General features: G+C 48.1%; 1 protein-coding gene across 2 annotated transcripts in view; it reads left to right on the top strand.

Moving 5' to 3' along the window:
• Positions 1-13,014, top strand: part of LOC146812956 (C-type lectin domain family 2 member B-like) — a 175,611-nt gene that overhangs the window by 23,689 nt on the left and 138,908 nt on the right. Inside the window, exon 1 of one of the 2 annotated variants that reach the window (XM_085619993.1) lies at positions 11,271-11,635. The exons of the other annotated variant lie outside the window; for it this stretch is intronic. Coding sequence (XP_085476119.1) covers positions 11,389-11,635 — 247 coding nt within the window. The 5' untranslated portion in view covers positions 11,271-11,388. Of the gene's footprint in view, positions 1-11,270; positions 11,636-13,014 lie in introns of those variants that run through there. 2 annotated transcript variants of the gene reach the window in all.

Here is a 13,014-nt window from a genome sequence, read left to right on the forward strand (position 1 = left end):
TCCCCTGCTGTTTAATATATATACATGGCCCCTCTGATCTCCTTGATCTCTTCCTTTGGAATTGAGACCACATCCTACGCTGACGATACTCAGCTCATTTTGTCTCTGGAGGATAATACAACATCAGCAGAGGAGAACTTTAAAATCTGTTTCTCAGAGATCATTAAATGGATGACTAACAACCACCTCTGTTGTAACACCGACAAAACAGAGATCCTTCCCATTGGCAAAAACAACACTTTCCAACCCAAGGATTGGTGGCCAAAGGATGTGGCAGCACCTCCATCTATTGTAGAGGTTGCCAGAAATTTGGGAGTTTCGTTTGACACCTCACTTTCATTCAAGCCGCATGTAGCAAAATTAACAGGGATTTGTTTTAGCCAAATTCGAACTCTGAAAAAGTTCTTCAATGTCATTCCAGCAACAGCGAGAAAAACAGTTGCAGTTGCTCTGATTCTGTCACGGTTGGACTACTGCAATAGCCTTCTTGTTGGGACCAATAAATCGTCCTTAAGACGGCTTCAGGTTGTCCAACATGCAGCAGCTAGACTAGCCCTGGGCCTTCCTCGTAAATCTTCGGCCTCAGCTGCATTGAAGACCCTACATTGGCTATCAATTCCCAAAAGAATTCTTTTCAAACTCCTCCTGACAACCTTTAGAGCTGTTCGAGGAGTTGGCCCCGCTTATCTCTCTGCCAGGTTCAAACCATATACCACTGCCAGAACGTTACGATCAAGCTCAGCTAACCTCTTGGCAGAGGGCAGGTTCAAACTGTCAACTAGGGGAGGAAAATCAGCCTCAATACTTGGAGCTAAGGCATGGAACCAGTTACCTAGGGAACTGAGGGCAATACAACAGCAAGAGCCATTTAAACGTGCCCTTAAGACCTGGATATTTGGTTTATCTGATGCCTGCTCTCTTGCTCTAATTTAGGTTGCTTTGTATCAGTTTGCTTGGTTATCTACAGCGCCAGGAGGCTCCAGTCGGAGTGACAGTTGCGCTATATAAACATACTCTTCATTTCATTTCATTTCATTTCATTTCATTTCAGGACTGGTCAGACCTTGAGGAGACCACCAGTCGCCCCCTTCGAGTTCGTAGTCCCTGCTGTCCCCGTGACAAACGCCAATAGCTCTAACCCTCACAAATGCAAGACCCAGTGCATTGCAAATGCCTGTTGGCTCCTATTGTTGGGGTAATAACTTGGCCAAAAGGAGACATTCACTCGATGGTGATGCTTCCTCGTGTGTTGCCGCTTTCCCATACTCTTACTGAGGCCTCAGCTTATGTGTGGGAAATGATCCACCTGGGTCCGCTGAACTAGCTCATAAAGCTGAATCTCCAAATATTGGGCAAGTCATTAAACAGGAAAAGGGGGTGCAAAAATTCCTGGAACATGTGAAAGGGGAGTTAACACATCTGGCATGTTTCCTGTGTCTTCAAACATTGAGGCCCCTCTATCCAATGTCTTACTCCTGAGGCTCGATATTTTGAATAAGCAGCATCTTGAACCCACCCTTGATAGACTGATGTGAACAGAAGGACTGTTTAGTCTGGAAGCCCAAGACACTCTTCACACTTCCTCTTTGAGGCCCAAATCCAGCCAGTCGTGGCACCCCAATGTAATCGCCTCTTCGCTGTCGGGCAATGGATTGACGCAGGCTGCAGATGCTCTGGGCCCTACCTCTTGTTTGGAGAGAGCCCACATAAAGTATAGGAAGGTAGAAGAAGGCTAAGATCTGATCTCCACGATGGTGATATGAAGAATGGCAAATGCTCGCAGTGTCTTGGCGGGCAGTGGTCTCATGTAGCAACTCTAGACCATTGCCGTTTTTGAACTTTTCACAGGAGCATGGCCATATGTTTTAATACGTGCAAAGGTTCCGGCCCTAAGGACTTGGTTGGGGAAAAATGCATTGCAAAAAAATCCTTTATTGGATGTCTAGACATTTAGATTTTAATACTTACAAATCTGATCACATTTTTTCTGTGAGAATAGTTTCATGAATTGGGCCCTCCATGACAGTTTTTCAAGAGTATTTCTGAAGTAGTTCATTTATGTGACCAGTTTTTGCATTCGGGTCTTGCCACTAGGTTTTTTCTATAGGTCTTTCCCTATTGGTTCAGTGTCACACCATGACTTTGCTCCTTCTGCGCTTCCAACTATGAAAACTAACTCTATACCATTTCACTGTAGGTTTTCCCACTTATAGGGCTCCTGCAAATTGAACTGACTGGAACTATCATCTCATATGCACTTTCAGCAAGTAGCTTGCAATAATGGTCAGTCCAGTACTCACTCACAATGGTTTCTGTGCCTATGTTAAGTAGAATTAGTTCGATATTTGTGGGGTTGGTAACATAGAGGGGCTACCTGTTATTAACGCTTACGATACTGCAGTGCTTCTTAATCAGTGCCCCCTTGTCCTCATACCTAGGAGGACCAGAAGGCTCCATTCGTGGCCTTTGCTTTTACATATCAGTGCATTCTGGGAGTTGTAGTCTTGGTTTATTTTAACAAGACCATTATCCCTGATAACAATGATATGTACAAGCAAATCCCAGGAAAGGAAAAGTGGGGGAGATGAGACATATGCTCACCATACTCGCACCAGTCCACATCGTTCTACACGTCGGCTAATGCAATTCAGCGCATAGAGTTGAATCTGTTTGTGGTAAGGCACTATACACGCTTTCCTCACCTGCAATTATCTCGGGGTCTGTGTAAATCTCAGCAGTGTTGGCTCAGCCTTTAATCCTTTGGATGCTGATAACTTGAATAAGATGTAGATGCAAACTATTCGTTTGTATAAGCTTTATTCGAGACAATTCTCATAAAAGCACATAAAATCAGCACAGTTATACAATAATACATTATTACGGATTAAAAATTCATTAAGCATAGAGTACAGCTCATACAACATTTGCATATAAAAACCATATTTACAAATAGTATTACATTAATCATTGTTGAGAGGAATACCTTGTTACCTGCTTCCCCCCAGGGACCGTCTTCTAATTGCCCATGCCCAACCCAGGTATTTAGCTACCCCTATGACTATCGAATCCTGAGTTGTTGTACGTAGGATTCTTAGAGCCACTGTGCTGTCTCGTGTCCCCAAGTTTTTGCATACCGGCGAGAGCCATTTTCTCCTCGGATTCACATAAGCGTGGCATACGAAAAGAAAATGGCCTATGCTCTCCTCGGCATTTTCGCATGCTGGACATAAGTTATTGGTGGGTCTGTGCCAGCCAGATGTCAGTTTCTTGAGGGGGATAGATCCTGATCTTAGCTGAAATACAAGTTTCCTGTCCATTGGTACCGTGATGTTGTCCCAGTAATTTTCCAGGGCAGGAAAAAATTTTATCTCCAGGAAGCGACCAGTCATAGAGTCGGCCCTGGTGTCATTCAGCATCTTACCGCCAACCCAATCCCAGTATTGTTCTTTAAGGGCTTCTTTGCTAGGGAAGATCTCTCCCTCAGGGTTATTCCAAAGATTTGAGAACCCTAAGTTTACTAACATGGACTTCAGATGTTTTAGCCATTTTATCTTATGGAAGGTATCTTCCTTGATAATCCATTGAAAACCCTCTGCATATTGTCTTATTTCTGGAGTCGTCCAGAGACGTCTCCAGTAAAGGACTGGGCGCAATCGGGCTCTATCTACAATGGTGCGTTTACCTAACTCCAAAAACAGTGGGGTTAAGGGGGTACTCTGTGGGAGTCTTGTAATCCCTCGCATAAACTTGTTCTCTGAAGTCTGAAGAGCCGCTAAACCATCCCAGGCCCATAGCTCCGCGCCATATAATGTGGCACCCAAAACCTTCGCGTCATACACTATTAATGCGGGTTTTATGGGTTTTGTTTTGGATTTGCGGTGTTCCCCCCCCTTAAAGCACCAGAAAGCTGCTGGTGCTTTAAGACCACTTTATCTACATGATGCGTCCAGCCAATGCCCTCTGCGATCTGTACACCCAGGTACGTAAATTCTTTGACAATGTCTAACCTACTGCTGTTTAAGGTTACCTTGGGGTAGTTCCTGCGTCCGGGGGAAAAAGCCATTAGTTTTGTTTTTCCCACATTTACCTCTAGCCCATGCTCAATGCAAAAAGCATCAAAAATGTTTAATGCACGTTGCAGCCCCATGGGGGTCTTAGACAAGATAAGAGTGTCGTCAGCGAACATCAGGATCGGAACCCTGGTGTCCGCTAACGATGGGGCATCAACACTAGCCTTCAGCATCCTCTCAACGATTCCGTTAATAAATAACGAGAAAAGTAAAGGGGCCATGGAACAGCCCTGTCGAACACCCCTTTCCACTGGGAAATCCTCGGTTGTCTCTCCACTTCCACCCCACTGGACTCTAGCGAAGTTGGATTCGTGCAATCGCATAATTAATGTTAGCAGATCAGCAGGGATCCCCAACTTTTGCAAAACCAACCATAACTTAAACCGGGGGACTAGGTCGAACGCCGTCCGCAGGTCGACGAACGCGACGTACAGGCAGCCCCTTCCCAGTACAACGGTCTTCCACCTTAATATGGTAAAGCGGAAGACCTGATCGATGGTACTGGTTGCTCGCCTGAATCCCGCTTGGTATGGAGAAAGGGCGTTGTTGTCTTCAACCCAGTCCATAAGCTGGTTTGTTACCATTCTCCCAACTACTTTCTGTATGGTGGCTATTAAGCTTATGGGCCTATAGTTTGCAGGCAGTGAACAATCTCCCTTCTTGTGGATGGGGATAATAGTTGCGCCTTTCCAGAGGTCTGGGACCACTTCCCCCTTGGCTAGGGCATTCGCTACAAGGAGGGTATATCTCGGCCATCTGGTCATATCGTGTTTAAAAATATCAGGTGGAATGCCATCTGGACCTGGCGCCCTCCCACATTTCGCGGAACCAATGGCAATTTCCACTTCTCTAAGGGAGAACAAATCGTCGGTTGCATAAACCGGTGTTATACTATCAGCTGCCACAGGATGGTTAACTTCCGCGTACTGAGGTCTGAAGTAATCAACCCAAGCTTCCTCTGCTACATTGTTGTCTGGCTTCGCAGGACCGGCTCCACTACCCCACTTGATGATTTTCCAGAATGCCCTGGAGTCTTTACTATCAGAGGCCTCTTTTAGTTCGGCCCAGTGGCCTTCATCCCAATTCTTTTTTGCACGATAGATGGCCATCTTGTACAGTTCCCTATTCTTTGTCACAGCGGCGCGGTCCCTATTCCTTATGGCTTGTCCCAGGGCTAATCGTGCTGATCTACAATGACTATCAAACCACCTTCCCACTTCTTTAGATTTCTTCCCTTTCCTTTTTTTAATGAAGAAGCATGGTCTCAGGAGGGAGAATAACTTATTGTGGATTTCGGTGATTCCACTATCCCCTGGAACCACTGGAACCGCTGTTTCCATCGCGGAAATTGCACAATCAACAGCATTATTGATGTAAGTCATAGTGGCCTCGTTTGCCAGTACCTTGGGCCATTTTAACCTGCGTTCATCATTACTCATAACAGGGGTTTCATCGTATATCACTAGAGGGTTACCCGCACCAGTATTCCACCACCTATGAGTCACACAGAGGGGGTTGTGGTCACTTTCAACCCAGGGCCTAACTGTCATGTCAACAACCCCTTTCCACAGTTGGAGACTGCACAAAATGTAATCGATTCGGCTCCTGTTGATGCCATTGTCAAAAGTGTAGCTGCCCTCCTTGTCCCCAGGTGTCCTCCCGTTCAGTGCTCTTAAGCCATGTTCCATACAAATTCCATTCAGTGATAAGATCTCTTTTGTCCATCTCCTTACAGGTTTTAGGCATAGAGGTGGTACTCCCCAGAGATTGTCCTCTTCGCTCTCCAAGAGGTCATTTGTATAGTCCAGAGGTTCAAAAGTCCTGTTGAGGTCCCCTACAATTATCGTTACACTTTCCTGGGACTTGGTCTCAATGGCAGTAGACAACAGCTCAATGGTGGGTAAATTGGTTACGTTGCTACCTCTCACGTAGACATTGTACAAATCTATTAGTTGACCCTTTGCTACGGAGATTCTTAATAATTGCAAATCACAATTTCCCAGGTCCAACATTTTGATGTTGACCTGCAGGTCCTGTCTAACCCAAACAGTTAAGCCTCCCTTGGGCCGCCCTCTTCCCCCTTTTGACGCTGGTATACAATAGTTCAAATAACCAAGACAGAAAAGGGGATCACAAGCCCAGGTTTCTTGGAAGCAACAGATGTCATACCCACTTATAAAATCCACCCAGGATTGGGAATCCAATTTACTTGCCAGCCCAGCGACATTCCAAGATAAAAGCGTACCAATGCTAGCATCTAGCCCATCTCGGATGTTAGTCAATGGAAATACTTGGGCTAACATAGGGCTTTCAGTAGAATTAGTCTGCCTTTCTTGGTCATCTGTCGGATCCACTGTCGTATTGGCTGGGTATGTTATCTTGGCATTTGTATTTAGGGTTCCCAGTCTAAAACCACCTTCTTCGACCAAACCCCCCGTCTCGATGTAATTGACCAATAAGTTCGTAACAGTTGTATTACCATGAACATCACATTGCCCTTCTGGCTCGTTAGTGTTCCCTCCTAAACTGTCAGTACTGGTTTGTCAATATCCCCATCCCAGCTCCTGCCATCCTACATGAGGGTTGTAATATGTGTAAGTGGTATGATTATGACCTACAGGAGGAGGTGGTAAGGGATTGACTGGCCATGATACAGTAGGGGGAATAAGGGGTTCATTGAGTAAACTAGTCGTTACACTAGTCGGTCGGGGGTAAAAAAAGGTAAGGTCTACAATTCCGATACCTCCCTTATTTGTTCCCCATCCCTGCCTTGTTATCCATCCCGCCACCCTTGGGTCTTGGAAATTGACCACTATGCAATCCCCACCCAAGGTTTTCGATGTATATCCCATCCAATCTATTCTCCTTACCCCTATGATTAGCCCGTCGATGTCACCAGGCAGAGGACGGTTTTCCTTTAGCCAGTGCATGATCTTGTTTTTGAGCATCTGGAAAGTTTCTCTCTGTCCTGGCGGTAATGGTGGGACGTTTATAAGAACTGCTACATAGGGAAAGGAGTCTGGGGTGAGATTAATTGGTGGTTTTCTGTAGGGTTGTTTTGCCACGGGCGGTGGGATAGATTTGGGAACTTGGGGGACATATTGGGGGACAGGCTTCAGCGCCTGTTGTTTGTTATTTATTTGGGACGGTACTGAAGTTTTACCTACCAACAAACCTGTGTTAGCCCTATTCCCTCCCACCGGAATATTCTGAGCTTTCTGCGTGCTATTAGTTACGTTTGCGTTTGTTGGTACTATTCCCGCTTGGTGACGCACTGTAGCCTCAGCACTCGTTGCGATTGGTGGATTTTGTGTCGGGGGGATTGTGGGCTGTGTAGGGTGTATTATGGTCGACTGAGGTAAATCAGGGCCAACGTTTGCTCTCTCTGTTCTGTCTGAGGATTTTGTAATGGCTTTAACTGTAGGTTTGCTCAGTTTGGGAGGTAAAGGAGAGCTATTTCGGGGATTTCTTCCCTTATCCTGAATAACAGGGTTGTTTAGGACCTGAGAGTTTGTGCTTACTTCCACCCTATTCGCTTTAATCAGTGATTTTGTGGAATAAAAATTGTCTAAGGTAGTCTGTTCAAAATGGTTTAGCCTATCTACAAGCTTTGCAATTCTATCCTCAATGGGGGTGAGTAGTGATCTAAACAATTTTTCCAGTTCAGGGAGAACAATTACAAGTGATTGCTCCTTATCTTTACATGGTACAGTGGAGTCGGTACAAGGATTGTCATCTCCGTCCTGGCTGTTCAAGGAGACAAGATTAGTAGGTGTAACACTTTCTGTGCTTTGAATTTCGTTAGTAGCTACCTCTCCTGTGTTCACGAGTTTATGTAACTTCCTGAGTTTTTGAGGGGGTTTGACCACCCTTTTACATTTTCTTACAGATGCTGGTCGTTTCCGTTTGGACCCGATTTTGGGTTGGGCCAATGTAACCTGGGCGCCAGAATCAGTGAGCGGTGCTGGTAGGATTTTGCCGCCACAAGGATTATTTAGTTCTATCACAACATCCTTGTTTGGTTTTTGGGCCCGGACCTCAAAATGGTCGTTTACAACTGGCAGGTTCACTGATGACAGAGGAGTTACCAGGGTGGGGTAAGCTAGATTTGAAAACTTATCCGTTGAATTCTTAAGTATTTCGATTGACAGCCTACGCTCTGCGCGCTTCTCTGCCAAGGTCAACTCTTTGTCTATTACCAGTGAACGATTAAAGAAAAATTTATCTAAGGGGCCAATTGCCAGTGGACCAGACTCTACAGGAGTAGTTATTTGATGGCTATTTACAGAGTTTGTTGATATAGACGTTGCCATGTTAAACACTAAACAAATCCAACTTTTCTAAGCCACTTACTGGAGGTGATACTATATGTCACTGGTAAGGGGGGTGGCCCAGCCCGGCCTCCTTCGGCCCCGGACGGCCACAGACGGTCCCGCCCTTGTCCCGGGCTTCTCCCGCGCTGCGGGAGTACTTGTGGCTTAATAAGGAGTATGAACACAATAGGTGGAAGGGGTAGGAGGGGTCGGGGAGAGCGGCCCAGGTGTAGCTGATCAGGGCTGGCGGGTGCTCCTGGGAAATGCAGTCCCAAGGAGCTCACGCACTCGCTCGCAGCCCCGTGCAAGTACTTCCCTCGGTGTCCCCTTCAAGGCGCTGCGGTCAACACTCCTCACGCAGCGGGACCCGCGGAGCGGGTTCCGCAAGAAGTAGGCTGGCAGCAGGCGATTCCAAACGGGCAGAAACAAAAGCAGCAAGGCGTCCCACTCGCCGTCTCAGCGAGAGCAGATGATAAGGGCTCGGTGGAAGGGTAGGAGGGGTCGGGGAGAGCGGCCCAGGTGTAGCTGATCAGGGCTGGCGGATGCTCCTGGGAAATGCAGTCCCAAGGAGCTCACGCACTCGCTCGCAGCCCCGTGCAAGTACTTCCCTCGGTGTCCCCTTCAAGGCGCTGCGGTCAACACTCCTCACGCAGCGGGACCCGCGGAGCGGGTTCCGCAAGAAGTAGGCTGGCAGCAGGCGATTCCAAACGGGCAGAAACAAAAGCAGCAAGGCGTCCCCAAACTATTCTCAAAGACAATACATTTGTGGTGGTGTCGATGAAAGAACACAAGTGTTGCAGGTCTGCTCTGTGTACCAGAAGGCCTGCTTTAAGTTAAGGACCGGCGCAATACATTTAAGAGTAAACAGACAAGGCACTTTACATCCCTCTTCGCAGCAGGTGAGGGGCGTCCTCCGGGAGTCAGTACAGTCCTTGTACCCCTCCTTGATGTCCTACCCACAGCCCCTTACCCTCATGCGCACAGCCCCCCTCGGGCAAGAGGCCTCAGTTTGGCAGTTCAGCCTCAGCTGAGAGCAACAACAGAGGCCAGGGAGTGACCTAACAAACGACACAACAGCAGGAGGATGTGGGAGGGGAGGGGACAACAGGCAATCGGGCCGAAATTTAGAGCTTGGATGAAAACAGATATCCTGCTCTCCAGAGACCACGCACGCAGGGATCCCGGAAGAGAGAGAAAGTGTGCAGGAGAGTCCTCTGCCACAACATTACAGAGGGTAGTGGTGCTACCCAAACATGGGGCTGCAGGGTGTGCTCTAACGCTATCTCGTGCCCTCTCCTGCCACCGCCTCTTCTCTTATTTAAGGAATTCATAGAGCGCGCCACATGCTCAACTGGTTTTATATTGTGTTATTGACATGGTCGTGGGGCGCACAGGGCCTACCGGATGCAGGTGTGTCGTCAGAAAGCCACATGTGGGCTGGGGGCTTTCAGCAGAGAAAGGTGAGGCATGAATGTCACTAGAACATCAGAGACAGGCAGGTACACCCCTCCTGACCTGCACTGCCAGGCAACCTGGCAGTACTAAACAAACACAAAATGATCAGCATTTCTTACTCCTCAAAGTGCTTTTGATGCCTCATCAAGGGTACCGAGAGCTACATAAATGCAAACCCCTCCCTCTTCTATCCCTCCACTATCCTTTTCAACCCAAATAACAGACTTGCATGTCCACTGCTCAAATTCATTTATTTTTTCCCTATAAAAACTCACCACTAATCCTTGTTGGGTTCCATATTAATGTGCTACTCGCCGAAAAGCGCTTTGACACCACATCAAGGGTAGTAAGCACTATATAAATACAATTGCACTGGGACCGATCCACAAAAGAATTCATGATTGCAGGAAGTAGTGCTATCAGAGTACTCTTTTACATACTCTTTACCTACTCCAAGCATTGGCATAGCCAATAGGTCTCGCTTTTTGGACCCTATAAGTATTTAGTTATGCAGCAGAATATCCTTGGTGCAACAATATCAACTGTTGCATGGCTAAACACTTATAAGGTCCCAAAGGCGAGACCTATTGGCTATGCCAATGCTTGTTTAAAGTAGCAGTGCTTGAGGCCTGCACATCCCTCTCACCTGTTTCCCCCCCCCCCCCCCCCCGGGAGTGGAGCCGGTTCAACAAAACTGCCAGGGCTGCCTTGGGTTCCCAGTCTGGCCCTCCAGGAAGGGTACCATTCCAGTACAAAATACCATGCCTAAACAATTTTAAATATTTTCCCTCTTTTCTCCTTTTTAGTTCGACCTGTTGTATCCTTGCCTGAAGCGGGCGTTTTTTGGTGCACAATCTTCTCTACCATCAGTAGAAAGGGCTTCGCATCAAAACCATGGGACACCCATGCACTGCCCGTGGAACACCCGCTTGACGCAAAGAAAGCAAAGCGCTGCTCTGTGTTACTTCCAGGCACTTTGAAACGCTGCAAAGTAAATTCCAAATAAACATTTTACGTTACTTTGTGTCACTTTTGTGACACATACCTGGGATGTTAGTTAATCTGCCCATAGGATTTCTCATAAGTTTCATTTAATGCATTAATCAATTCTAGTGTGCTGAATTGGAACGCATTTCAATGAAAGACATATACTTTTTGAATTTTGAAGCGTCTTTAGCACATTTTTACATGACGATTTCATACCGAGCAGAGGGCTTGGTGTGTCAGTGCCATGCGCTTAGAAACAAGCCGTATCATTTGCTGAACTCTCTAGTGCCCGCCTGTGTGGCTGAAATACTTTCTCACGACAAGCGCCCTTTAAAAGAGCAGGGCAGCGTGTGAGCTGATGTCACTGTCAGACCCAGCCCATCTGCGGCGATAGGGTAGTGAAGAGGTGGGAGGGGCATGAGGGGACTCGGGGTGGGGCATTCCAATGAGCGCGTTCCAACAGCATTGGACTGCCCTGGGAGGCAGCTCGGGCGTCCAGGCAAGGATCAAAGCGCCTCGTCCGCCCGTGCCTGCACGTTAGAGAGAAAAGTTTGTCTGAAGCGATGGAAGAGGTGAACCTGTCTCTGTCAGAAGCCGGGAGGCACATAGCGGGGTTCAAAGCGGCGGCAGCGCCCCCCGAGGACACCCTGACCCCGGCGGGTGCCGTAGGGCACGGGGCAGGATCAGAGACGGTGGCAGTGCCCACAGAGGAGACCGAGACCGCGCTCCTGTCCGCAGCCACGGCGGAGCACCAGCCCCCCATAGAGGAGACCAGAACCCCCCGCCGACGCAGCCGGGATCAGAAGACGGGTGAGTTTGAGGTGTACCACCCCCCCCCCCCCCCCACCCCCCCACACACACACACCCCCCTCCCTTCCATCTACCGCTTTGACTGGGCAGGTACTCTGATGTCAGGGCATCTTCTGCTACCCCTTCTCTGCCATGACATTAACGACACTTCTCGGAAAGAAACGGACCTGCCCTGCCCTGCGGTACAGTGTTTCCATTTGTAGCTCCGCGTCAACCCTGTCAAGGCTAGGTCAGCGCCAGGTCAGCGCCAGGTCAGCGCCTAGTGACGCTGCTCACTTAACAGCACCCGCGGCTCTGCCAGGCTGCCCTGGGCTGGGGCTGGAGGAGGAGCGGGGGCTTTTGCCCACTTTGGGAAAACCTGTTTCTCCTGGGCCAGCTACACAAAGACCGTGTCACAAATTCACAAACCCGATGTACTTTCATCTGGGCAAAAGCCTTATTAACGAGCTCTAGGGTGTCAGTTCTCGCGTCTGTGTTTGAAATGACTTATTTTTCTCTCGCTCCTTGACTGCTTAGCCATCAATATTGTAGCCACCAAGGAAACCTGTAGAAAACCACTAAATCTGCCATTTGTTTCCTCTTGCAAGCCTCCCAGGTGGTCTCACCAACATGTGCCACCACCTCCCAGTCCTTGATTTTTTCTATAAACTTCGATGCTTTCTGGGAGCTGTAGCTTTGCCTTTAATGCTGTCACCATGGTCTCAAATCCGAACTCATACAGTGAGGTTGGCTACAGCGCCAACACTGTCTGAAGGTGTTACTCTTGACATAGAGCTTTCTGGCACCCATGATTTAAAAATATACATTATATAGAATGAGAGAGGTTCAGGTAATGCTATGTTTCAACATCTTTACCCTTCATGGAGTGCTTCTTATCACCTCTTATTGTGCCTGGTTTGCCTAGGCACGACCCAGATCAGCGTGTACTGGATGGGAAGCCTCCTCAAGCCAAAATGTTCCCATTGTGTTATTCCCCATTCATCGCTTGTTCCCTTTCTGGCCCCATCATGATGGACCACCTGACCTCTCCCGAAGACTTCCTGGTGCCAGGTAAGAGACCGAGTGATTTACTAGGCTGGAGGAACACTTCTGAGGAAGTTTGGTTGCAGGTCAAGAGACTGCTTGACTGCCCTGGGCTTCGCAGGACTGGGCTGGTGCCGGAAGGTCCTGATGCACCTCTGTTGGTAACTGGTTATTGCCTCAGCCCGCTTCTGCTTTTTCGCAACTTGTTGGTGAACTTCCTGAGTGGTGCCAAACCCCCCTTCTGCCTGTTTATTCCTGCTATCTATCCCCACCTGCTTTCTGGGCACCCAGACTAAGTGTGACCTCGGCCGCCTGCAGCCTCTTTTCTACAGGGAGGGGCTGATGATCTTCCCTCT

Source organism: Triturus cristatus, chromosome 7 (genome assembly GCF_964204655.1).
Source record: "Triturus cristatus chromosome 7, aTriCri1.1, whole genome shotgun sequence".
NCBI classification, from domain to species: Eukaryota; Metazoa; Chordata; class Amphibia; order Caudata; family Salamandridae; genus Triturus; species Triturus cristatus.